This window comes from Enhydra lutris, unplaced genomic scaffold (genome assembly GCF_002288905.1).
Source record: "Enhydra lutris kenyoni isolate GAN:26980312 unplaced genomic scaffold, ASM228890v2 scaffoldscaffold21, whole genome shotgun sequence".
NCBI lineage: Eukaryota > Metazoa > Chordata > Mammalia > Carnivora > Mustelidae > Enhydra > Enhydra lutris.
Genome location: NW_019154105.1, coordinates 25,663,254 through 25,687,750, shown reverse-complemented (window position 1 = coordinate 25,687,750; position 24,497 = coordinate 25,663,254). Strand labels below are relative to the sequence as shown.

General features: G+C 36.3%; 1 protein-coding gene across 2 annotated transcripts in view; it reads right to left on the bottom strand.

Annotated features, from left to right (window-relative positions):
* Nucleotides 1-24,497, bottom strand: part of LOC111148929 (cysteine rich hydrophobic domain 2) — a 54,473-nt gene that overhangs the window by 13,842 nt on the left and 16,134 nt on the right. For both annotated transcript variants that reach the window (XM_022505737.1, XM_022505738.1), the window contains exons 2-3: nt 18,658-18,712; nt 18,355-18,510 (exon numbers count right to left, since the gene is read on the bottom strand). In XM_022505737.1, coding sequence (XP_022361445.1) covers nt 18,355-18,510; nt 18,658-18,712 — 211 coding nt within the window. The remainder of the gene's footprint in view (nt 1-18,354; nt 18,511-18,657; nt 18,713-24,497) is intronic.

The window sequence follows — 24,497 nt, the reverse complement described above, 5'->3', positions numbered from 1 at the left end:
CTATAGTATTATAAAAGCTGATATAAATGCTTGAACATTATTACCACCTATAAATCAACCGGATAAACTTAGGTAAATTTTTTTTTCCCAGATCAATTAGGTAAATTATACATTCTATGGGTCTTAACTTCCTAACTTATGAAATAATGATCTTCTAAGTTCCTTTCGAACCTCTAAAATCTCCCTGCTTCTAGGTATAAAATAAAATTATAATAAGTAATTTTTAAAAGCTTGATTTTTATATTCTTATTGAAGAATTAAAAAAAAAAGAAGAAAAAGTATGAGGTTTGGAGCTGTAAGCCCGGGATTCTAGTTGTGGCTTAGCTTTAGGATTGTGGGGCTTCCAACAGATCACTTAACTTATGAGCCTCAGTTTTCTCACCCTTAAAGGAGGAATAATATGAGCATCTACTCTTGGAACTTGGGGAAAATTAAATGGCACGATGCAAGTAAACTGGTTAAGCCAATCCCTGGCATACAGTGAGCATTCAATAATTATTAGATGTTATAATATTTGCCATATAGGATGGTGGTAAAGATTAAAAGAGGATAAATGGGTTTTGCAACATATGTATACATCAGATCATCATGCTGTATACTTTAAATTTACACATGTCAACTGTATCTCAAAGCTGGATTAAAAAGAATGTATGGAATAGATCTTATGTTAAATGTTCTTATCATACACACAAATACATACAAAAGAGGGAGGGAAGGCGGAAGTTATTAGAGGTGATGGTCAGTTCATGGTACCTTTTATGGTGACAATTTCACAGGTGTATACTTAGCTCCAATTTATCAAGCTGTATACATGAATGTATTCGTGAATATGTATACATGAATACAGCTGCTCTGTGTGTTGATCATACTTCAATAAAGAAGGAGACAAAAAGCATCCAAAGAGAATCATGCATATAAAACGCTTTGCTAACAGCAAATGTACAATACGGGTTTCCCCAGCTATCCAAGAGTGGGGTTTTTGTTTGTTTGTTTGTTTTTTGTTTTGTTTTTGAGAGAGAGAGAGATTGAGAGCACGCAGGAGCAGGAAGGGAGTGGGGCAGAGGGAGAGAGAAACTTAAGTAGCCCCCACACCTGGCACTGAGCCCAATGCAGGGCTTGATTTCATGACCCTGACGATCATGATCTGAGCCGAAATCAAGAGTCAGGCACTTAACCAAATGAGCCACCCAGTGATCCCTATCCAAGAGTGTTCTTAACAAAACCTTTCCTAAACTGAAACAGCATAAAGAAGCAATTACAATTAATTTATACAGAAATTTTTTTTAGCTTTCCCAGACCCCAAAAAATAACCTCTTAGGCTTTTCTGATACCCCAGGACACATCTTGCTAACAAGTGTACAAAATAAATAAGAGATGAAACACAGATGTTCACAGACACAGTTCAAAGCTATGGTGGCTTGATGCTGAGATGCTGAGTGTGTCGCTCCTGGGGAAGGAGAATGGTGGGTTTACTCTTGCTGCTCAAGGTGCGTGCTGCCTCCTTAGCAGCTGGCTGCAAAACAAACACTAAATGCTATTTTTGCTTTTTGCCTTTCTTCCTAAAAGCGAAAATCCTCTTCAGACTTCCTTCAGTTAACAAAAACCAGTAATAATATAGATCTTTTGTAACACTGGAGTGGTCATAATGTGAACTTTCAAGAAGCAGGCGATACATACAATTATTTTTCGTTTTACTTGTTCCTTGGGGTCTATTAATTCCATTACATATCACTACAGATTTTATATTTTAGCAAAACATTTGCAGTTATGCATGTATTAGGAATTGAGCAAACAAAATGTTTGCTAGGGGCACCTGGGTGGCTCAGTGGGTTAAGCCTCTGCCTTCGGCTCAGGTAATGATCTCAGGGTCCTGGGATCGAGCCCCGCATCAGGCTCTCTGCTCAATGGGGAGCCTGCTTCTCTCTCTGCCTGCTTCTCTGCTTACTTGTGATCTCTCTCTCTCTGACAAATAAATACATAATATCTTTAAAAAAAAAAAAAAGTTTGTTAAAACATTTTGTTTGCTTATAAACAAAAATGTTAATGTATTACCTTTAAAAGGGGGTAAAAGTCAAATATCTAATCCAATATGAAAAGTTTTTTTAAAAAAATATAGCATTAAGATGTTTCTAATTTAAATATACAAATGTAGGGGTGCCTGGGTGGCTCAGTGGGTTGGGCCTCTGCCTTCGGCTCAGGTCATGATCTCAGGGTCCTGGGATTGAGTCCTGCATCCGGCTCTTTGCACGGCAGGGAGCCTGCTTTCTCCTCTCTCTCTCTCTCTCTCTGCGTGCCTCTCTGCCTACTTGTGATCTTTCTCTGTCAAATAAATAAATAAATAATCTAAAAAAAATATATATATACAAATGTATAATTCAAGTTTTTTCTCCTAGTTTACAGGACAGAAATTGCTATAAATCATATTTTATATTGCTAAGTCTATCACTGTACATTAGAACAACATTAAATCTTCCTTCACAACAAAGATCAGCTTCCTGAAAAACCTCTGTAATAAGGCCATATAAAGTCAAGAAAAAAAGGATACTGAAGACTAAAAACATTACTGACTGCATGAAAGCCCTTATGAATATTTGTTTTATTTACAGAAACAAAGCAAATTGGATAGCATTCTATAAAAGAAAAAAAAAAATTGCATTGATTTTTCTGCATCTTCAATGAATAATAATGGCTGTCATAAGAACACATTTCATTCATCATCCCTTGTTCACTAGAAACTTTTCAGGGTTCCCCTTTCATAAAATTTCATTAAGATGCTTTTAAGTTTGGGGTGCCAGGCTGGCTCAGAAGAACATGCAACTTCTTGATCTCAGGGTCATAAATTCAAGCCCCACATTGGGTGTACAGATTACCAAAAAAATAAACTTTAAAAAGACAGGCTTTTAAGCTTATTTTGCTTTGTTTCATTATCTACAATATGTTAAAGGCATTTCTGTTGATCTAATTCTTCATCCAAATGTTCAATGCCACTCTCATTTTATGATCTGGTTACCAACTACAAACACTCAAATTACAGAGTAAATGAGAAATCTGAAAGTTGTGGGTAACTTCCAATACTGTCTGTATAACTGAGTAGGTATATTTCAAGTTCCTCCCATATACAAATATTTGTAGGTTCCTAATTATGATTTCCCCAGGTTGACTTTCCCTTGAACTTCTTTAAATCTTAAAAGGTACATTCTCACTCAAAAACTCTACTCCTGACCTCTCCCATTTGGATTTTCAACTCTTATAACATCCCAAGGAAAGTAACTCACAATTATTAGATAACTAAACTGGGGTTGAGAGAAAAGATATCCAAAAGTGAATCTAAGCATACTAAATTTAAAGTAAGAAAAATGCAGTTAGACTGGCTTGTATCCTTTTCATCCAAGTTTCAAAAACTAAATAGCAATTATCTTTTTTTTTTTTTTAAAGATTTTATTTATTTATTTGACATACAGAGATCACAAGTAGGCAGAGAGGCAGGCAGAGAGAGAGAGGAGGAGGCAGGCTCCCCACTGAGCAGAGAGCCCGATGCGGGGCTCGATCCCAGGATCCTGGGATCATGACCTGAACCAAAGGCAGGGGCTTTAACCCACTGAGCCACCCAGGCGCCCCACAATTATCTTTAAAAAACAAAACAAAACTTAGAGTGCCTGGCTGGCTCAGTCACTGGAGCATGCAACTCTTGATCTTGGGTTTTGAGTCTGAGCCCCACGTTGGGTGTAGAGATTACTTAAAAATAAAATCTACAAAAAAAGAAACTCAGAGAAGCAAACAAAACAAAACAAAACAAAACAAAAAACTAAAAAACAAACAAAAAAACTAAGTGAAAAATTTTTACTAAAATGTTAATTCTTTAGATTTGAAATAAAAGTCAACATTGAAAACTTCTTTACTTAAAGCTTAGAAATACAAATGTTTTTACAGACCAACACAACTCTCAATATTCAAAGGATTATTGACTTTTCAGAGCTATAAAGGACCTGAGAGGTCAGTTAGTCTCTCTTTTTCTCAGATTAAAAGAAAGAGAAGAGTAGGAGGCAGAAAAACTCCAGGCTCAGAGATGTTTTTCAGTGACTCGCTCAAGTTTGCCCAGCTTCAAACAGTGATTTACTACCTATTACACTTTGTCACATTGTCCCTGCAGAAGAAAAATGTCTGTTATTTACTCTAAAAGACAAAATGCTTTTATCTACTCAGGAATCTTGTTTTAAACAGTAAGGACTATTATCTTCTGAAATCTTGTGACCTTACTACTCAAGGATTTCAAAAGCCAAAGAGTACATTCATTCAGCAAATATTTATTGAACACAAAGTAGATGTGAGGTACTGTGAGAGACACGGGGGATAGAAAGACAAAAACTAGGAAGAATAGTAATAAAATGATAATAATAGCAACTGCCATTAACTAAGCCCCCACTACAGGCAAAATACTAGAGTAAGTATTTTATATGCACTTGCTCTAATTCTTTTTTTTTTTAACAGAGAGAGAGATCACAAGTAGGCAGAGAGGCAGGCATAGAGAGAGGAGAAAGCAGGCTCCCCGCTGAGCAGAGAGCCCGATGCGGGCCTCGATCCCAGGACCCTGAGATCATGACCTGAGCCGAAGGCAGAGGCTTAACCCACTGAGCCACCCAGGCGCCCACTTGCTCTAATTCTTAAAGTAACACTGTAAGAGATTAACAGCATTTCGGACAGGTGAAAACTGAAGTTCACTCAGAGTTAAGTTCCACTTTCCAAACGCCAAAGTGCAAGTCCTAGGTACCCCATGATGTAGCCTACTTCCCTATTCCTAAGCAAATGATCCCCTTGTTTAAGACTAAATACAAACAAAAGAATATAAAGGGAATGGAAATATACACTATATACAACAAATCCATATAGAGAGCACTTTTAGAAACCTACATAATTCTGGTCATCAAATGTAAGAGAGATGAAGCACTAAAAAGATGGAGGTAAGACACAAACAAGGTTAAGAAGTTGATGTATTGAACAGTCAACAACCTAAGGTTTTCAGTCAAAAAACGATAATGGCTGAGAGCATATACAAAGTCTATAAAGTCATTGAAGCTGGGATAGGATATATATACATACAAAATCTCAGAAAACTAAAACTAATAGTTACTTCAATATGAAAGACAAATCAAAACAAATATATTTTCATTTTCATTTAAATTATTAAACTTGTTTCCTCAAAAAAATCAGCTAAGCTAAAAGCACATACAAGTCATAAAGAGTTCACTTACTTGGACATCAATTTTCTAAACTCTAATACTAAAATTACAATATAATCAAGAAGCAAAGTATAAACAAATGTACAAACAAAAATATGCTTTTGCAAAGGAAATGTCATAAAATCTATTTAATAAAACTGAAGCACTTTATTCACTTGGAAGCTCCTCAGGCATTTACAAAGAACCTACTAAAAGGCTGAGGTTTTCTGTTTTATTGTCTTCCAAGTACTTATCACTATTTGTAATCACCTTATTGCTTTTTGTTTACCTTTTAAGTCCACAAGAGGAACCACATAACCTCTAAATAGTATCTACACAGCATCTAAAACAGTATTGAGCCCATAATATGGTTTCAGAAATATTAGTTGAATTAATGAGTAATAATTGCCAGAGAATGGCACAAGAGCAGCATCAAGAAATGGCAGCTGGGGCGCCTGGGTGGCTCAGTGGGTTGGGCTGCTGCCTTCGGTTCGGGTCGTGATCTCAGGATCCTGGGATGGAGCCCCGAATCCGGCTCTCTGCTCGGCGGGGAGCCTGCTTCCCTCTCTCTCTCTCTATGCCTGCCTCTCTGTCTTCTATGATCTCTCTCTGTCAAATAAATAAATAAACTCTTAAAAAAAAAAAAAAAAGGCAGCTGAAATGCATTTTTGTAAGACAGATACACTTCTTTTCCAACAGTATTGACTTAATAAGTCATTTAAACAATTTCCATTAAAACAAATATATGTTGTATAATAGAATGAAAAGTTCAAATGAGGGGCACTTGGATGGCTCAGTGGGTTAAGCCTCTGCCTTTGGCCCAGGTCATGATCTCAGGATCCTGGGATTGAGCCCTGCATCACGCTCTGTTCAGCAGAGGGCCTGCTCCCCCCTCTCTCTCTGCCTGCTGCTCTGCCTACTTGTGATCTCTCTCTCTCTGTCAAATAAATAAATAAGATCTTTTTAAAAAAAGTTCAAATGAGTATCTGAGATATAAGACAAGACTTCAAATATGTTTTATGATTATGTGGCTATTTTGTATTTCTAGGCCCTAAAGACATATACTTATTGTCTTTATTATTAGGTACTTCATGAAAAATATGACAAGTACTTACAAACTTAAATTACCTCTGCCCTCAGCCAATTGTCCAAACAGACTACATGCCATCTGAGTAGAGCATTAATATACATCTTTCTATCCCCAGCCTCTAGTGCAGTACTTTCATGGCATGAATGCTTCTATACAGCAATGTCCACAATGGCCAAACTATGGAAAGAACCCAGGTGTCCATCAACAGATGAATGGATAAAGAAAATGTCGTGTATATATACGATGGAATACTATGCAGCCATCAAAAATACCCAAATCCTGCCATTTGCAATGACATGGATGGAACTAGAGTGTATTATGCTAAGTGAAATAAGTCAATCAGAGAAAGACAATTATCATATGATCTCTCTGATATGAGGAATTTGAGAGGCAGGGGGTCATGGTGGGTAGGAAGGGAAAAAAAATCAAAGAAGATGGGACCGGGGAGGCAGACAAACTGTAAGAGATTCTTAATCTCAGGAAACAAACTGAGGGTTGCTGGGGAGTGTGGGGGGAGGGACAGAGTGGCTGGATTATGGACACTGGGGAGGGTATGTGCTACGGTGAGTGCTGTGAATTGTGTAAGACTGATGATTCATAGACCTGTATCCCTGAAGCAAATAACACACTATATGTTAATAAAATATAAAATTTTAAAAATGCTTCTATAAAAAGAGAACATTCGGACTTTAATTTTCTACAAAAATACTGCAACAGGTACCAGATTTACCCTCTGGCCTGACACGATAAAAAAGGGTGGGGAGGCAAGACATAAGAAACTCTTTCAAAGACAATGGGCAACAGACAACAAAAGACACTGATTCCTGAGAGATCAGGAAAAAATGAGAAAGGACCCATGATTTCCCAAGCTTATTGATATAAGAGAGCTTCCAGGCCACATCAAATGCAGCCCAAAGCCTGGGGACTCCCTAAGTTAAGGAAACAAAGCTGAGAGTCTGAGGAGACCAGGGCAGCTAGAAGCCACAGAAGAGTACCAGAGAAGAGAGTGATACACAGAGAATGAACTCCAAAGATATGCAGGCAGTCCCAATGAGTATTAAGGTGAGTACTGAGCAATGCATGCAAGTAAAGATACTACCAGAGAAGGAACAAAAAGAACTATGAGAAAGGATTAGAGGTAGCCATCTCCAAAGCTTACCAAGATTCAGCAAAATTGTCTCACATATCAGTCACACTAGGAAATGTCACAATTCATAGACAATTAAGATGACTATCTAGGATAGGGGTGCCTGCGTGGCTCAGTCATTTGAGTAGACTCTTCATTTCACCTCAGGTCGTGGTCTCAGGGTCCTGAGATTGGCTGACATTGAGCCTGGTATTGGGCTTCATGCTCAGTAGGGAGTATGCTCATCCCCTCCCCACCCACCACCCCTGTTTGCACTCTCTCTCTAAAATGAATAAATAAAATCTTTTAAAAATTAAAAAAAAGAAGAAGAAGAAAAGTATCCAAGATAGTCTTGCCTCACTGGTGGGGAATAATTAGCCCTACACTAAATCCTCCTTTGGTTACCCCCAAGAAGTTAAACATAGAGGGGAGCCCGGGTGACACAGTTGCTAAGTGTCTGACTTTGATTTCAACTCGGGTCATCATCTCAGGGTCCTGAGACTGACCTCTGTCTCGGGCTCCACACTGGGCATGGAGCCTACTTAAGATTTTCCCTCTCACTCTCCCTCTGCCCTTCCCCACCCCTCTCTAAAAAAAAATAAGATAAAATAATGGGGCACCTGGGTGGCTCAGCTAGTTAAGAGTATGCCTTTGCCTCAGATCATGGTCTCAGGGTCCTGGGATTGAGCCCCATGTTAGGCTCCCCAGTCAGCAGAGAACCTGCTTCTCTGTCCTCCCTACTGGTCCTCTATCTCACTGTCTCTCTCAAATAAATAATCTTTAAAAGAACTTTATAAAATATATATATAGAACAAAAAGAAGTTAAACATACAAGTACCTTATGATCCCACACTTCTTGGTATATACCCAAAAGAACTGGAAACAGGTATCAAATACATGTTCACCCATATTCATAGAAGCACTAATCACTTTTGGGTGAAAGTAGTATAAATGTCCATTAACGGATGAATGGATAAACTAATCATGATATATACATACAATGGAATATTATTTAGCTATAAAAAAGAAGACAGTACTGACACATGGATGAACCTCAAAAACATTATCCTAAGTAAAAGAAGACAGACACAAAACGTCACACATTTCCATTTATATGAAATATCCAGAACGGATAAATCCATAGAGACAAAACACAGAATGATGGTTGCCAGGGCTGGAGGGAGAAGGCAATGAAGAGAAATTGCTTAAAAGGTAAGGAGTTCTACTTTGGAGTGATGGAAATGCTTTGGAACTAGGTAGAGATGATAATTATACAATACTGTGAATGTACTAAATGCTACTAAATCATCCACTTTATAATGGTTAATTTATGTTATGTGAATTTCACCTCAATAAATTATTACTTGGAAAAATATAAAGGCAGAAAATGAGAATGGAAACTAAAAAATTGATGTAGGAAAAAAAATAGTAAAATGAAATTTTAAATTGGCCTTATCACTAGTCACAATAAATGTAAATGGTCCAAAATCCCTAAAAGGCAGAGACTGACAGATTGAATGAAAAAGAATCAACACTGCCCATAAGAAATTAACTTACTTTATTTTTTTTTAAAGATTATTTATTTATTTATTTGACAGGGACAGATCACAAGTAGGCAGAGAGGCAGGCAGAGAGAGAGAGAGAGGGAAGCAGGCTCCCTGCTGAGCAGAGAGCCCGATGCGGGACTCGATCCCAGGACCCTGAGATCATGACCTGAGCCGAAGGCAGCGGCTTAACCCACTGAGCCACCCAGGTGCCCCTATTTATTTATTTTTAAGTTGGCTCCATGTTCAGTGTAGAGTCCAAAACCAGGCTTGAAGTCACGACCCTGAGATCAAGACCTAAGCTGATGCTTAACCCACTCAGCCACCCAAGCACCCCAAGAAATGAACTTCATTTATTTTTTTAAAGATTTTATGTATTTATTTGAGAGAGAGCACAAAGGGAGAGTGAGAGGGAGAAGCAGACTCCCCCTGAGCAGAGAGCCTGATGTGGGACTCAATCCCAAGACCCTGAGATCATGATCTGAGCTGAAGGCTGATGCTTAACCAACTGAGCTACCCAGGCACCCAAGAAATGAACTTTAAATAGGGGGGCACAAATAAGTTAAAAGCAAAAAAATTGAAAAAATACATGCCACACAAATATTAATAAAAAGAAAGTAGAAATGGCTAAATTAATATCAACCTAGTTTTTTAAAAAAATATTGAAGGTCAATTTCATGATGATAAAGAGGTCAACCCACAAAGTAGATACAAAACCTGAAAGTTTATGTACCTAATTACAGTGTCACAATACATAAAACAAAAACTATAATAGATAAATCCACAATCACATATAGTCAGAGATTTTAATACTACTCTCTTGTTAACTGATAGAATAGTCAGAAAATCAGTGAGAATACAGATGATCTAAACATATCAACAACCTTAACTGACATTTATAAAATACTCCCTCCAGTAATAGATGAACACATATTCTTTTTAAGTGCACAATAATCAATTAATTTATCAAGATAGCTCATATTTTGGAGTAAAACAATCCTTAATAAATTTATAGGGATTCTAAACAAAGTGTTATCTAACCAAACTGTTAATTTTTAATTTACAAATTAAAAATCAGTAACAAAAAGATCTCTATGAAGTCCCCTAAATATCTAAAGCCTAAATAAAATATTTCTAAATGAAGCAATGGTCAAAGAAGAAATCAAAAGAGAAATATAAAAGTAAAATGAACTCAATGAAAATTAAAACACAACATATGAAAATTTGGGCAATACAATGAATGCATAAATCAGGAAGGAAATTCATAATACTAAACACCAGAAGAAAGTCTCAAACTAATGACCTTTGTTTCCACCTTAAGAAACTAGAAAAAAAAAACTTAAACTCAAAGTAAGAAATAATAAAAGTCAAACTAAAAACCAACGAAATATAAAACAGAATCAAAAGAATAGACAATGAAACCAAAAACTGGTCTCTGAGTCAATTAATAAAATTGATGAACCTCTAGCCAAACTGGCCAGGAAAAAAAAAATAAAGACAAGGGATAAATTAACAATTTTAGGAATAAGAAAAGTAATGATCACTAGAGATTTTACAAAAGGTTAAAAAGGTAATTAGTAAATATTATGCCTATTATAAACAACTACGATAAAATGGACAATTCCCTTAAGAAACAGAAACTATGAAGCTTAACCAAGATAAAACAGATGCCCTGAAAAGTCCCATATCTATTAAAGAAATTGAATTTGTAGCTTAAACTCTTCCAACCAAAAAATTTCCAGGCCCAAATGGTTTCATCAGTGAATTCTTCCAAAATTTAAGGATGAAACAATGCATATTCTGCACAAACTCTTCCAGGAAAATGAAGAGGAAAGAACACTTCCCAACTCATCTTATGAGTCTATCATTACCCTGATGCTGAAATCAGATACTACAAGAAAAGACTACAGGAAAATATCCTTCATGATCATAGATGTAAAATTTTTTTTAAATTAATTAATTTATTTAAAGTAGGCTCCACACCAATGTGAGGCTTTAACTCATGACCCTGAGATGAAGAGTTACATACTCTACCAACTGAGCCAGCCAGGAGTCCCTAGATGTAAAACTTCTAAACAAAGTTGTATTCTATCAAATCCAGAAGAAATATAAAAAGAGAAATAGATATAACCAGCCAAGTGGGTTTCATCCCAGGAATATAAGGCTGGTTTAACATCAATAAATGTAATTCAACATATTCCTAATCTAAAAATCTTCCTAAAGAGAAAAAGGCATTTGACAAAATCCAACATGTGTTCCGAATAAAAACTTTCTGCAAATTAGTGCAATAAAACTTCCTCAAGCTGATAAGAAAAAACATTTACAAAAGCCCTACAATTGGGGCACCTGGGTGGCTCAGTTAATTAAGCATCTGCCTTGGGCTCAGGTCATGATCCCAGAGTCCTGGGATCGAGTCCCACCTGGGGCTCCCTGATCAGTGGGGTCTGCTTTTCCTTCTCCCTCTGCCCCTTCCCCTGCTTGTGTGCACTCTTTCTCAAATAAATTAATAAAATCATTAAATTTTTAAAAACCCTACAATTGGGGCACCTGGGTGGCTCAGTGGGTTAAAGCTTCTGCCTTCGGCTCAGGTCATGATCCCAGGATCCTGGAATCGAGCCTCACATCGGGCTCTCTGCTCCGCGGGGAGCCTGCTTCCTCCTCTCTCTCTGCCTGCCTCTCTGCCTACTTGTGATCTGTCTGTCAAGTAAATAAATAAAATCTTTTAAAAAAACAAACAAAAAACCCCAAAACCCTACAATTAAGATCTGAAATGAAGAAAATGTAAATTCTCAGGGTCCTGGGATCAAGCCATGAATCGGGCTCTCTGCTCAGCAGGGAGCCTGTTTCCCCCTCCCTCTCTCTGCCTGCCTCTCTGCCTACTTGTCATCTCTTGTCTGCCAAATAAATAAATAAATAATCTTAAAAAAAAAAGAAAAGAATACAGCAGAAGAGACTCTATCATATGCTGCTGGTAGAAATGTAAAAGTAATACCACCACTTTGGCAAATAGTTTCTCAGTTCCTTAAAAAGTTAAACACATATACACTACAGGATCAAGCTACTCTATTCCTAGAAATTTTTACTCAAGAGGAAAGTCTGTTTACAAAAAGACTTGAACAAGAATTGTCACAGCAGCTTTATTTACAAAGATGAAAACTGGAAACACATATGGCAATCCAGGAAATAAATGTGGTAAATCCACACGATAAAACATTACTCAGCATTAAAGGGAAGGAAATATCATGGATTTAACAACATGGATGAATCTCAAAATAATTATGAGTGAAAGAAACAAAAAAGAATACATACTGAACAGTTGCATTTATATAAAACTCTAGAAAATGCAAACTAATCCATACTGCCAGAAAGCAGAACAGCAGTTGCCTAGAAGAGGTTGGGGGTAGGGGGTGGAATTACTAAAAGACTCAAGGAAACTTTTGGTGGTGATGAAGATGTTCACTATTTTGATGTATACATGTATATGGGTGTTAATTATAAGACAAAACTCATCAAATGGTACACTTTAAATAGGTGCAGTATACTGTATGTGAATTACATCTCAATAAAGCTGCAGAAATAAAAACAAAAACTGTAAAGACATCATTAACAAAATACACTATATTTGAGGCCATAAAATGAAACAACACATTTTAAAAAAATGATATCACACAAAGTATACTCCCTGACAATAGAATTAAACTAGAAATCAGTAACACAAAGGTGTCTGGAAAATTCCTAAATATTTGGAGGTTAAGTAACACACTTCTTAATAACACATAATCAAGAGGAAATCTCAGGGAAAATCATGTTTTGAACTGAATGAAAGTAAAATATGGAATGCAGTCAAAGCAGTGCTTTAGAGAAAAATTTTAGCTTTATATGCTTATAACAGCATATAAAAAAGAAAACTCTCACATCAATATCCTCTGCATTGAGTTTAAGAAACTAAAAAACAGTAAATGAAATCCAAAACAAGAAGAAATAATAAAAATAAGAGCAAAAATCAATTAAGTTGAAAACAGAAAAACAACAGAGAAAATCAGGAATGAAGCAGAGTCCACTCTCATCACTCCTATTCAACATTTTACTGGAAGTCTTGCCCAGTGGAAAAAAAAAGAGAAAAATAAAAGGTATGCAGATTAGAAACTAAGAAATAAAAGTATCACTATTCTCTGACAACATGGTTATTATTTACATAGAAAATCCCGTGGCATCTACAAAAGCATTCTGGAATTTAATAAGTGAACTCGGAAAGGTCACGGAACACAAAGTTAATATGTAAAAATCAATCGTTCTTGTTATGTACTAGCAATGAACTGGAAATCAAAATTTTAAAAATACCATTACCATTAACAAAAGCCCTACACACAAAGAAATACACACAAATAAAGCTAACAAAGTACGTGCATGATCTGTATCCTACATGAAATACTACACAACACTGATGAAAAAAAATCAAAGAAACCTAAATAACTGAAGAGATATGCCATGTGGAAGACTTGTTAAGATGTCAACTTTCCCGAAAACTGGTCTGTAGATTCAATCCTAATCAAAAAAAAATTTTAGACATAGTCCTGGCGTGCTGATTTTAAAATTTACATGGAAAGGCAAACAAATTAGAATAGACAAAACAATCCTGAAAAATAAGAACAAGTTTGGAATACACCCTACATGATTTCAAGACTTACTATATAGCTACAGTAAAGAAGACCATATGGTATTAAAATCAAGAGAGACACATGGAGATCAATAGAACAGAGTTCAGAAATAGATCTACATAAATATGGTTGACTGACTTTTGTCAACATCCAATGGCAATTTAATGAGGGAAGAAAACAGTCTTTTCAACACATGGTGCTAAATAACCCATAGTCATCTGCAGAAAAAATGAACTTTAACTTGTGCCTCGCATGCATACAAAAAGCTGATTCAAAATGGGTCAAAGAGCTGAAAGTAAAATGCAGAAGAGATCATAGGAGAAAAAGTCTGTGACCTTGGTTTAGGCAAAGAATCCTTAGATATAACACCAAACATAGAATCTATTTTTTAAAAACTGATAAATCACACCTCATCAAAATCAAACTGTGCTCTGCCAAAGACATTACGAGAATAGGAAGACAAGCTACAGACTGGAAAAATACACTTGGTTATATACATGCCAACAGATTTATATTCAGAACATGAAAAGGACCCTCAAAACTCAACAGTAAGAAATAACTGTTTTAAATGGGCAAAATAGGGGCGCCTGGGTGGCTCAGTCGGTTGGGCATCTGCCTTCGGCCCAGATCATGTTCTTGGGGTGCTGGGATCGAGCCCTGCCTCAGGCTCTGCTTGGCAGAGAGCCTGCTTCTCCCTCTCCCTCTGCTTGCCACTCCCCTGCTTGTGCTCTCTCTCTCTCTGTCAAATAAATAAAATCTTAAAAAAAAAATGGGAAAATATTTGAATAAACACTTTAACAAAGAGGTTTTACAAATGGCAAAGTGCTCAATACCATTAGTCATGAGGGTAATGTAAATCAAAACCTGAATGAGATGCCACCAAATCTATCAGAAAGACTAAAATTTCTTAAACTAACAATACGAAGTCCTGGCAAAGATGCTGAACAACAGGCACTCTCATTACACTGCTGGCTGGAATGTAAAATGGGAAAGCCACTTAGGAAAATAATTTGGTAATTTCTTAGAAAATTAACTATACAGTTACTATAGGATCCAACAACCTGACTCCTAAAAAGCAAAAAACTTATGTTCACAGAAAAACATACATGTGAACATTTATAGCACCTTTTTTTTTTTAAAAGATTTTATTTATGTATTTATTTGACACAGAAAGAGAGCAAATACAAGTAGGGGGAGCAGCAGACAGACAGGGAAATGTAGGCCCCCCAGCTGAGAGGGAGCCTGACGCGGGGCTCGGTCCCAGGACCCTGGGACCACAACCCGAGCCAAAAGCAGATCCCTAACAACTGAGCCATACAGGTGCCCCCTTTATAGCATCTTTATTCAAAGATTATTATTATTATAGCCCCATTTATATCATCTTTATTCAAAATCACCAAAACTGGGAACCACCCAATGTCCTTCAGTTGGTGAGTGGATATACAAGTTATAACACATCCATACAATGGAATACTACTCAGACAAAAAAAAAAAAAAAAAAGAATAAACTATTGATACATGCAACAAAATAGATGAATCTCAAATGCACTAGCTAGATTAAAAAAAAAAGCTAGACTCAAAAGGCACATATACTGTATAATTCCATCTATATAACAAACTGGAAAAGGCAAAACTGTAGGGAAAGCAAACAGATCAGTGGTTGTCAGGGTTTAAGAGCTGAAAAGGGTATGACTACAAAGGGACAGTATAAGGAAGTTTTTTGGAGAGAACAGTAATACATCTTGTTTGTGGTTTTACACAACTATATGCATTTGTCAAAAAGCATAAAATTATATACCAAAAAGAGTGGATTTTGCTTTATGGTAAATAATTTTCAAAAATAGGTTATGGCAATTTTTTTAAAAAGGAAAGGTAATTTGGAAGGAACAATAATAATACAGATTTAAAAACAATGTCTCCAGAACAGGGTCAGTTCATAAAAAGGGACACTCAATTGGGAGATGGATTTCAAAATTAAGGCAGAAATCTAGTTACCCAAATTCCTGAATAATGTCATGAAGGTGAAAATGCTGATCTGCATATAAAGTATGCCTTCGGTCCTGATTTGTCTTAAGAATCTGAGACAATTCTAACCATACTCCACATCACAAATGAGGACAAAGGAACAGTTCAGAGGATAATGATCAGGCAGGGTTTTAGCCTTTATTTATACTAGTACCTCTGTCAAGGGTTCCTACTCTTAACATGCAATACCTAGATAAAATTCTAGGAATCTATGAAAGTGGATGAAACAAAAATTCATCTTCATTTTCACTAACCTCTAATTGGAATGTGGTACAGTTTCCTTAGGTTATGAATGTATGCAGCTAACTGTGGTAGAATAAACTGGACCTTTATCTCTATCACTCATAGAAATCAGATTTTTCCTATCACATCATATTACCATAGATTCTCTGCTATCTTATTTTGTATGCATTAATAAACATTTATAAATAATATATTTGAGGGGTCTTATTTTTAAGATTTTATTTGAGAGAAAGCAAGAAAGGGAGAGAGAGCACCGAGGGAAAGGAGAAGCAAACTCCTTGCTAAGCAGGGAGCCACAGGTGGGGCTCGATCCCAGGACCCTAAGATCATGACCCAAGCTGAAGGCAGATACTTAACCGACTGAGCCACCCAGGCGCCCTTAATTGAGGGGTTTTAGTACTTTGATTAACTTTATTTCATATAACTGGCTTCCTTTGTAATCTTGTGGATTTCATTTAACACATTAAAATACATTAAACGTTTTGGGACACCTGGATGGCTCAGCGGTTGTAGGTTAGATTGATTTTTTTAGGCTATTCTCTATAGTTTCGGAAAGCACATTTCATTTAACAGTGTAGTATTCAGTCTGTGGTCTCTCTTTGTATGTATATAATTAAAATTTATGTGGACTTTACTATCTAGTGAGTGCAAGCAGATATGGTTATTGTTAAATAAAAAGCTGTGCATTTCCGTGACTTGGGTGTAAACTATTAAATACCCATGGAGAGAGTGGCATTTCATGCATGTATGAAGGTGTTAGTTACCCTGAAAAAAGTGGTGCTGTGTACAGTGGGAGCAGGATAATTTAGAGCAGGAATTTTTAACTTTTTATTTGTCATGGATCCTTTTGGTGTTCGAGGGATGCCTATGAACCCTCTCTTAAATAATGTTTTATTTGTATTTTAAAAGGTTTAATGTATTTTTTTTTTAAAGATTTAATTTATTTATTTGGCAGAGAGATCACAAGTAGGCATAGGCGAGCAGAGAGAGAGGGGGATGCAGGCTCACCACTGAGCTGAGAGGAGAGCCCGATGCAGGGCTCGATCCCAGGACCCCAAGACCAGACCTGAGCCGCAGGCAGATGTTTAATCAACTGAGCCACCATGTGCCCCTATTTTGCCCATTTAAAATAGTTATTTCTTACTGTTGAGTTTTGAGAGTCCTTTTCATGTTCTGAATATAAATCCGTTGTCAGGTATATAACCAAGTATATTTCTCCAGTCTAGGCACCCTAAGACAGCAGTCATTTAAACGATGAAAACGCCCTAACAGTAGGAGGGAGTGAGAGGATCTAAACTCCAAGAGCGGCAAATTTCAAGGGACAACTGAAAAATTAAAAAAAAAAAAAAAAAAAAATTGTGATCTGAAGATGATGTGGTCAGAAATATGGAGAAAAAAAGAAGAAATATTTTTGGAGAAAAAATAAATATAAATATTACAGTAAATATTACAAAATTAATCCTACTACAAAGGCATTATCTCCTTCTTATCTATAAAATGTATTAGTGAAATTTTTTCAGTAGGAATATACTACTTATAGAAATCAAGAGACAAACAGAATTTGCTTTTCCATATTTCCTATCATTATTTGATGATAAAATGAAATGGAGCCACACAAATCATTCATTTTCAATAGTATTTCATTTTTATACATACTGTTACCACAATTTTTTAAAACTTTAACAAAAATGTAATGTGTTCCATCTATAACAATTTGCCATATCTTTACCCATATCTTAGAAATTTTTCATTATAAGCACTCAAAATTATGACTCTTTAGATCATTTTTTCTGATTACAGAATCATTATGTACTCATCTCAGAAAATTTGTAAAATACAAAAGAAAAAATCTCTTAAAAAGAAACCAGAATTCCCCATAATTTTACCAACTAGAAATAAACACTATAACCATGTTATTTCTTCTATGGGTACTACCATAAATATTAGTAATAATGCTATTAGTCAATATCTATTAGATACTTTGAGCTATTTTGCTAATAGCTTTACATACACTATTTCATTTTATACTTACAACAATCCTATTCAAGCAGGTGGGTGAATACTGCATTTTACAGATAATTAACTAGAGATTAAAGAGGTTAGGAAACCTGCTTAGAGTCACAGAGATAACTGGTAGATCTGAACCCAGCATTCTCAAACACTATGCTATACCACCATGAATGTATACAGAGAGAGAGAACGTTGTATTCTCTTCTACTCTTATGTAACTTCCTAGGTCATAAAAATTATGAATGAAATTTATAATTAAATTTAATATAACAGCATGTGGACATACCATAATTTACTTTATCACTCCTCTACTGGATCAGACCATTTTTTACAGTATTTAGCATGGTATGACTCGTTCAATACAAAAAAATAAAAACTAGATGAATGCAAAACTTGCTTGTCGACTTCTAAATTTAAATTAAAATATATTAATTCAACTTACTCTTTTACTGAGGCAAATAACTGGCCACATACTGCAACCTAATGTGCAGCAGCAACAAAGGCAGCCACAAAGTAGCCAACGTACATTAACAGGAAGGTTCTTCTTAAGACAACTGTTAACTCTGTTGATGCTGGCTTTAAATTCTTCGGGAGCTACCTAAAGAAAAATTTTAAGAAATAACAACACTGCAATATTAATGTCAATAAGCATGTCTCATTAACATAATTGTTTTTATAATTTGTTAGGAAAAGACTTTACTTTTGAAGTATATATATAGTACCTAAGTAAATGATAGACACTCACTTTTCCAGTTAATGAAGAAGGGAATTCTGATTCAAATTTGTTGCTCAGTCCAAATCTATTTTTAAAAAAAGAAGAAAAATACGTCATTACACATAATTGTTGAAAAAAAGCCATCTAACTTAATCAAAGGTCAAGTAAACAGATGCAACTCGATATACAGAGTAACAATGGAAGTTTGAAACACAAAAACACTGTAATCTGCAATGCATGAAATGTAACAAGCAATTTTAGCAGCTGAATAAAAACTTTAGTATAAGAGGCTGAAAATACGGAAAGAAATTACTTCTTTGGGGCTCTGTTTATAAACAAAATATTAATGTAATGGAAAACAATACAATTATCCAACTTTGTAAAAAATTACTGAGATTCTTCCAACTAAGTACCAGAAAGCTACGATCTCTGCTACTGATTATTCTTTAAGTCAAGAGCCCGTGTTAACACTCAATAAAGCCGTAACATATCTAGGAATGCAAGTTCATTGGCTGGCATTTTCTGAGACCAGCATATTGTTGTTGTAGCCAGAAAATGCTAAAAAACATCTGGAACAATGTGATAGCTGCCTGCCTACTTTAACTTAGAAGTACAACACTTGTTATATACGAAACCCCAAGGAAATGGAACTGACGTAGTACATTTTAGTATCTTTAAGCTTTTAAATGTCTGTAAAAATCATGAGGATGGATTGGGCACTTGACTATTTCTTTGTGTAAGTTATTAGGAAAGAACAAAATACTCAAGGACACATTGGTAATGGCTCATTGCACCTAGAAATAAAAATTGAGATACTTAAATATAACTTTTGTTGGATCCAAAAAAAAAAAAAAAGCCAAAATTTTTTTCAGTTTTAATGACATATACTTGACATACAACACTGTATTAGTTTAAGGTATACAACATAATGATTTGATACATGTGTGTACTGAGATGATTACCACAGTAAGTTTGGTTAACATCCATCTCCTCACATTCACTGTCTTAATAACCCTTATAAATACACAGTACTGGACTTTAGGTAGCTTGCACAAGCAAGAGGTATCTCCTGAGATATTCTGCATGAAACAGCTGGCCAGGTCAGGGGTCTCTTAACTCAACCATCAGTACAGCTAAACAGGGAAATCGAGTAATATGGGCTATATGAAAGCAGTAAGGAACGGTAGAGGCTGGCCAAGTGGAGGGTATACAGAATGGGGGACGGGAGGAATCATGGGTCAGATCCGGCTGATTACTATCATATTAGAATACAGGCCCACATCTCAGAGGTGATATGATTTTTTTTCTCTAAGAGGAGCTGGGAAACCAGATTTCTATGTAAAAATTTCCCATCTTTAAAATACTGTGCAAGACAAACAGAACACTTCAGAGGTCAGGCTGTGGTCTGCATCATTATCTAGACTTTCCTACCTGTGGATGGTGGCACTGGAGACCCATTTAAGACCCACTTCATCTTAAGTGATTTATACATTATTTTATTGCAGCATTGAATGATGTTAATCTGACATTGAATGATATTATCTATCTTTATAAATAATGGATACTATTTATCAAAAAGATTACAATGCAACTACCTAAGTCCAACGCAAAGTTCTTTTCACACTAAACACATACTGGCAACTATTACTGTTCTACGTAATTCAAGCATTAATGCCATTCTAAGACTGACAGACTCACTTAAACCCATTTTCTGTTTATATGCCTCAGTGCAACATGGTTCTACTTGCCCCAAGAGATAACTCATTTCCAATCTTAAAACTCCTGCAATGAGGAAGAGGTGTGACATGCTAGAATGACAGCTCTCAGTGAGCTCTCTAGATAATGTACCTCCTTTTCATCTATTTCCCTTAGGGAAGAGGACAATGAGTATAAATTTTAAATTCTATCTCTTGAAGTATTATGTCCATTGGTCTGAAGGTTTTCTCTTTCAATTAATAGTTTCCATTTCAACCATTTTTTTAAAAGAATATATTTATTTATTTCAGAAAGAGAGAGAAAGAGAGCATGACGGGGGGTGGGTGGAGAAAAGGCAGAGAGTGAGCCCAATGTGGGACTCAATCCCAGGACCCTGGGATCATGACCTGAGCGGAAGGCAGACCCTTAACCAACTGAGCCACCCAGGTGCCCCTCAACCATGTTTATTATTCCAATTAACCATCTCCTTCCAACTGGTCTTTGAAATTTTTTAGAAAACAACCAGATATCTCCAAGTCTCCTTTCTGTTTGTTGTTGTTGTTGTTGTTGTTACAGAGAAAGAGCGCACATACACGACAAGCAGGGGAAAGGCAGAGGGAGAGAATCTTAAGCAGGCTCCATGACCAGTGCAAAGTCTATCTTATGACAGTGAGATCATGAACTGGACCAAAAAGGAGAGCCAGACACTTAACCAACGAAGCCACCCAGGAGCCCCCCACCAAGTCTCCTAACTAGAAAAGTCTTTCCCTTTCATTCCAGCCATTAAGACACTTAACACAGGTTAAATTATTTTGTTTGCCACCATATAATATGCTAAGGGAGCAGTCTAGGATGAGCTTAAACCCTAATTTCCTTTCTTCCTAGAGCCTCAGTATTTCCTTATTGGCCATGTGACTGAGTTTTAATTCCTTACCCAGGGAGCACAACCAGCTAATTAATTGCCCTGTCAGTCCTGCATGTCAGGGCTCCTTTTAAGTCAGGTTCCAAGGACATTCATTCTACTCCTCTTCAGTTAAGTTGTATCTTAGGAACAGATAGTAAACCTTCCACTTTGTTCATCTCGCCCCCCAAAAAAATGTCCCAAGAAAGATTACCCAGTGACAAGATTATCACGATATGAAAGTGCTTAGCTTTTCCACCAGCCATTAACTTGGTGCTGATGCTCACTCTCTCTCTCCCTAATAAATAAATCTTAAAAAAAAAAACTTATTCATAAATGAGCCCAGTATATGGTAACAAATATCAGTTTTATGAGAAATAACTTTTTCAAACAAAAAAATTTTAGAGAAAAATATTGTTTTCCATTTCCACACCTCCTTAATGACTGACAATGGAAGACAGCTGGGTTCTCAAATCTCTTTGTGCATTCCATCTGCTGTGATATGCTCTCTGGTTGATTTTATAAAGAAAATTAGGCCTCACTAGATATGTAGTTAGAAATTCCTGTATATCACTCTTGATAATACAACAAAACTTGACAAGGGATAGTGTCTTAACTATTTATTACAAGGAAGGAAACTGAAACTACATCAATGAACTTTAATACTCTGTTAAATTAAATTCCATTGGTATATCTTGCATTTTGAATGGTTTTTCCTATACCTGATTTTTAACTTCATACATCTGTCCCTTGAAAATATGAGTAAATTGAGTTATTCAGATCTTCAAAAATGTTGACAAACTTCACTGTATGATATTAGAATCAGCACATTCATTAACATGAAACTCATCAGAAAGGTCTTTTAAGTTTGGGAAGCTGTCAAGTTCATGGTGACAAATACAACTTTTCCAAAATTCTAATTTTTATCTGAAAGTCAGAATTTCATTATAGACAACAAATGCTATCAGTTGTATTCCTTGAAATAACAGTCTTGCTTTATTTATAAAAGATAGTGAGAGGTTCAGGGGGCCTGGGTATCTCAGTCGGTTAAAAGTCTATTTTCAGCTCAGGTCATGATCCCAGGGTCCTGGGAATGAGCCCCACATCAGGCTCCCTGCCCAGCGGGGAGTCTGCTTCTCTCTCTCCCTCTAGCCCTCCCTCCTGCTCATGCATGCCCTCTCTTTCTCAAATAAAATCTTTAAAAAATTTTTTTAAATAAATAATAAATAAATAATAAGAGGCAGAAAGTTAGCCAGCACTAAAGAAAAAAATGATTCATTTAAAAATATTTGAGCTACCACCTATACCTTAAAAACTAACTTCAGGGGCGCCTGGGTGGCTCAGTGGGTTAAAGCCTCTGCTTTTGGCTCAGGTCATGATCCCAGGGTCCTGGGATCGAGCCCCATCAGGCTCTCTGCTCCGCAGGGAGCCTGCTTCCTCCCCTCTCTCTCCCCGCCTGTCTCTCTGCCTACTTGTGATTTCTCTCTGTCAAATAAATAAAAAATCTTTTAAAAAAAAAACTAACTTCAAAGCATACTATTTAAAATTTTTTTTTTCCTAGCTTTGAATGTTACTAGTGGAGATGAGCAATGGTTTTTAATTTTAACAGGTCTCCTGGGTACACACAGGCAATAAAAGCAGAAGGAAAACTGTAGGGAAAAGTAGGGAGGGAGAAATAGAAGGAGAGAGGGAGAGAAGAAATAAAGAAGAAAGTAAGCACTGACAAAGTGCTACCAACAGTTGTCTCATTTACCATTCAATACCTACTGCCAATCCATTAGATGGTATAAAAGAAAATGAAGACATATAGACATGTGTTATACCTACATCTACGCCTATTACCTCAAAGACCCTTTCCTCAATTATGGTTAAAACACTAACGGCTTCAGAAATGATAAAAGATTTAAACTTTTTTCAAAGAATGGCAAATATGACAAGATAAAATACATTAAACTTAACCTATTTTACTCTTACCTATTACAAGTTTTCAAATATACTAGTACTTAAGGAGAATTCATTCAAATCACAACCACTGAACACCTTCTACATAGTACTTCATGATAACAAGATCCTACAACAGAAGACTTACATCACAGTCCTTATCACATATCATAATTATGTTTATGAGCCTACATTCCTACTGATAAATGAGTTGTTTATGGGTAGGTATGGCATATTAATTATCTTTATACCCCAAACATCTGGCCCAATGCCTGATACTCAATAAATATTTGCTGAATAAATTAATCAATTTCCAAAACAGAAAATATGTCTACATTCCACTAACAGTTCACTGCAAATTTCCACACCATTGTTTTCTCTTCCTCTGTTGCCCATGATTTCTGTTTCTATCACATTGTTTCAAATCTCAACCATCATTTTCAGCCTTCCAGGTCACTCCTTCTGTGCCAGAGATCCACAAAACTATCCTCAGGTTTGATGATTCACTAGGAGAACTCACATGACTCAGTCTATAGTTGTAACCACAGTAAAAGGATACAAAGCAAAATCAGCAAAAGGAAAAGGCACATAGGGCATGGTCCAGAGGAAACCAAGAGCAAGCTTATGAGAGTGTCTTCTCAGTGACGACACAAGGAGGTGCTTAATTCTTACAGCAACTAGTTTTGACAACATGTATACAATACTGTCTACCAGAAATGCTCATTAGAGACTCAGTGCCCAAGGCTTTTATCAGGAACTGGTAAACATGCACCCTCTATTTAACTTATACCAAAATTCCAGATTCCCAGAAGGAAGGCAAATGTTCAGTATAAATCACATGGTTTGTTCAAACAGTTTAGGCTCAGTGAACCGTTCTTATCAATTTTGGGAATACTGGAGACCCTCCTAAAGTCTAAGTTCCCAGATCTCAGCCAAGAGCCAACACTGCAAACAAGTATTTCTAAGCGCAGCAGTCTGGAGCCTGCTATGTTAACTCTTTTTCCTACACCTTCCTACTCTCTAAGGACAGTTTAGACTCTGTCTTCACCCCAGTTAGAATTACCTGTGTCTTCAGTATATTTACCATCTTTCTCAAAGGAGGCAAGCCTTCTAAAAGCTAACCATTTGCTCCTGGTTGCATCCCCTAATCGATCCCTCTCTTTTGGCTCCTTACAAAGCAACCTGTAAGTCTACCCAGTTTGAGAATCTGAAGCTCTATTTTTTTTCCCTTAATGTATGAGAGCATCTACCTCTTGTCCTTCTCATCCAGTATCTTGAAAGAGTCCTCACATTTACTATCTTTATCTCACCTTTCATTCATTATTCAAACTAC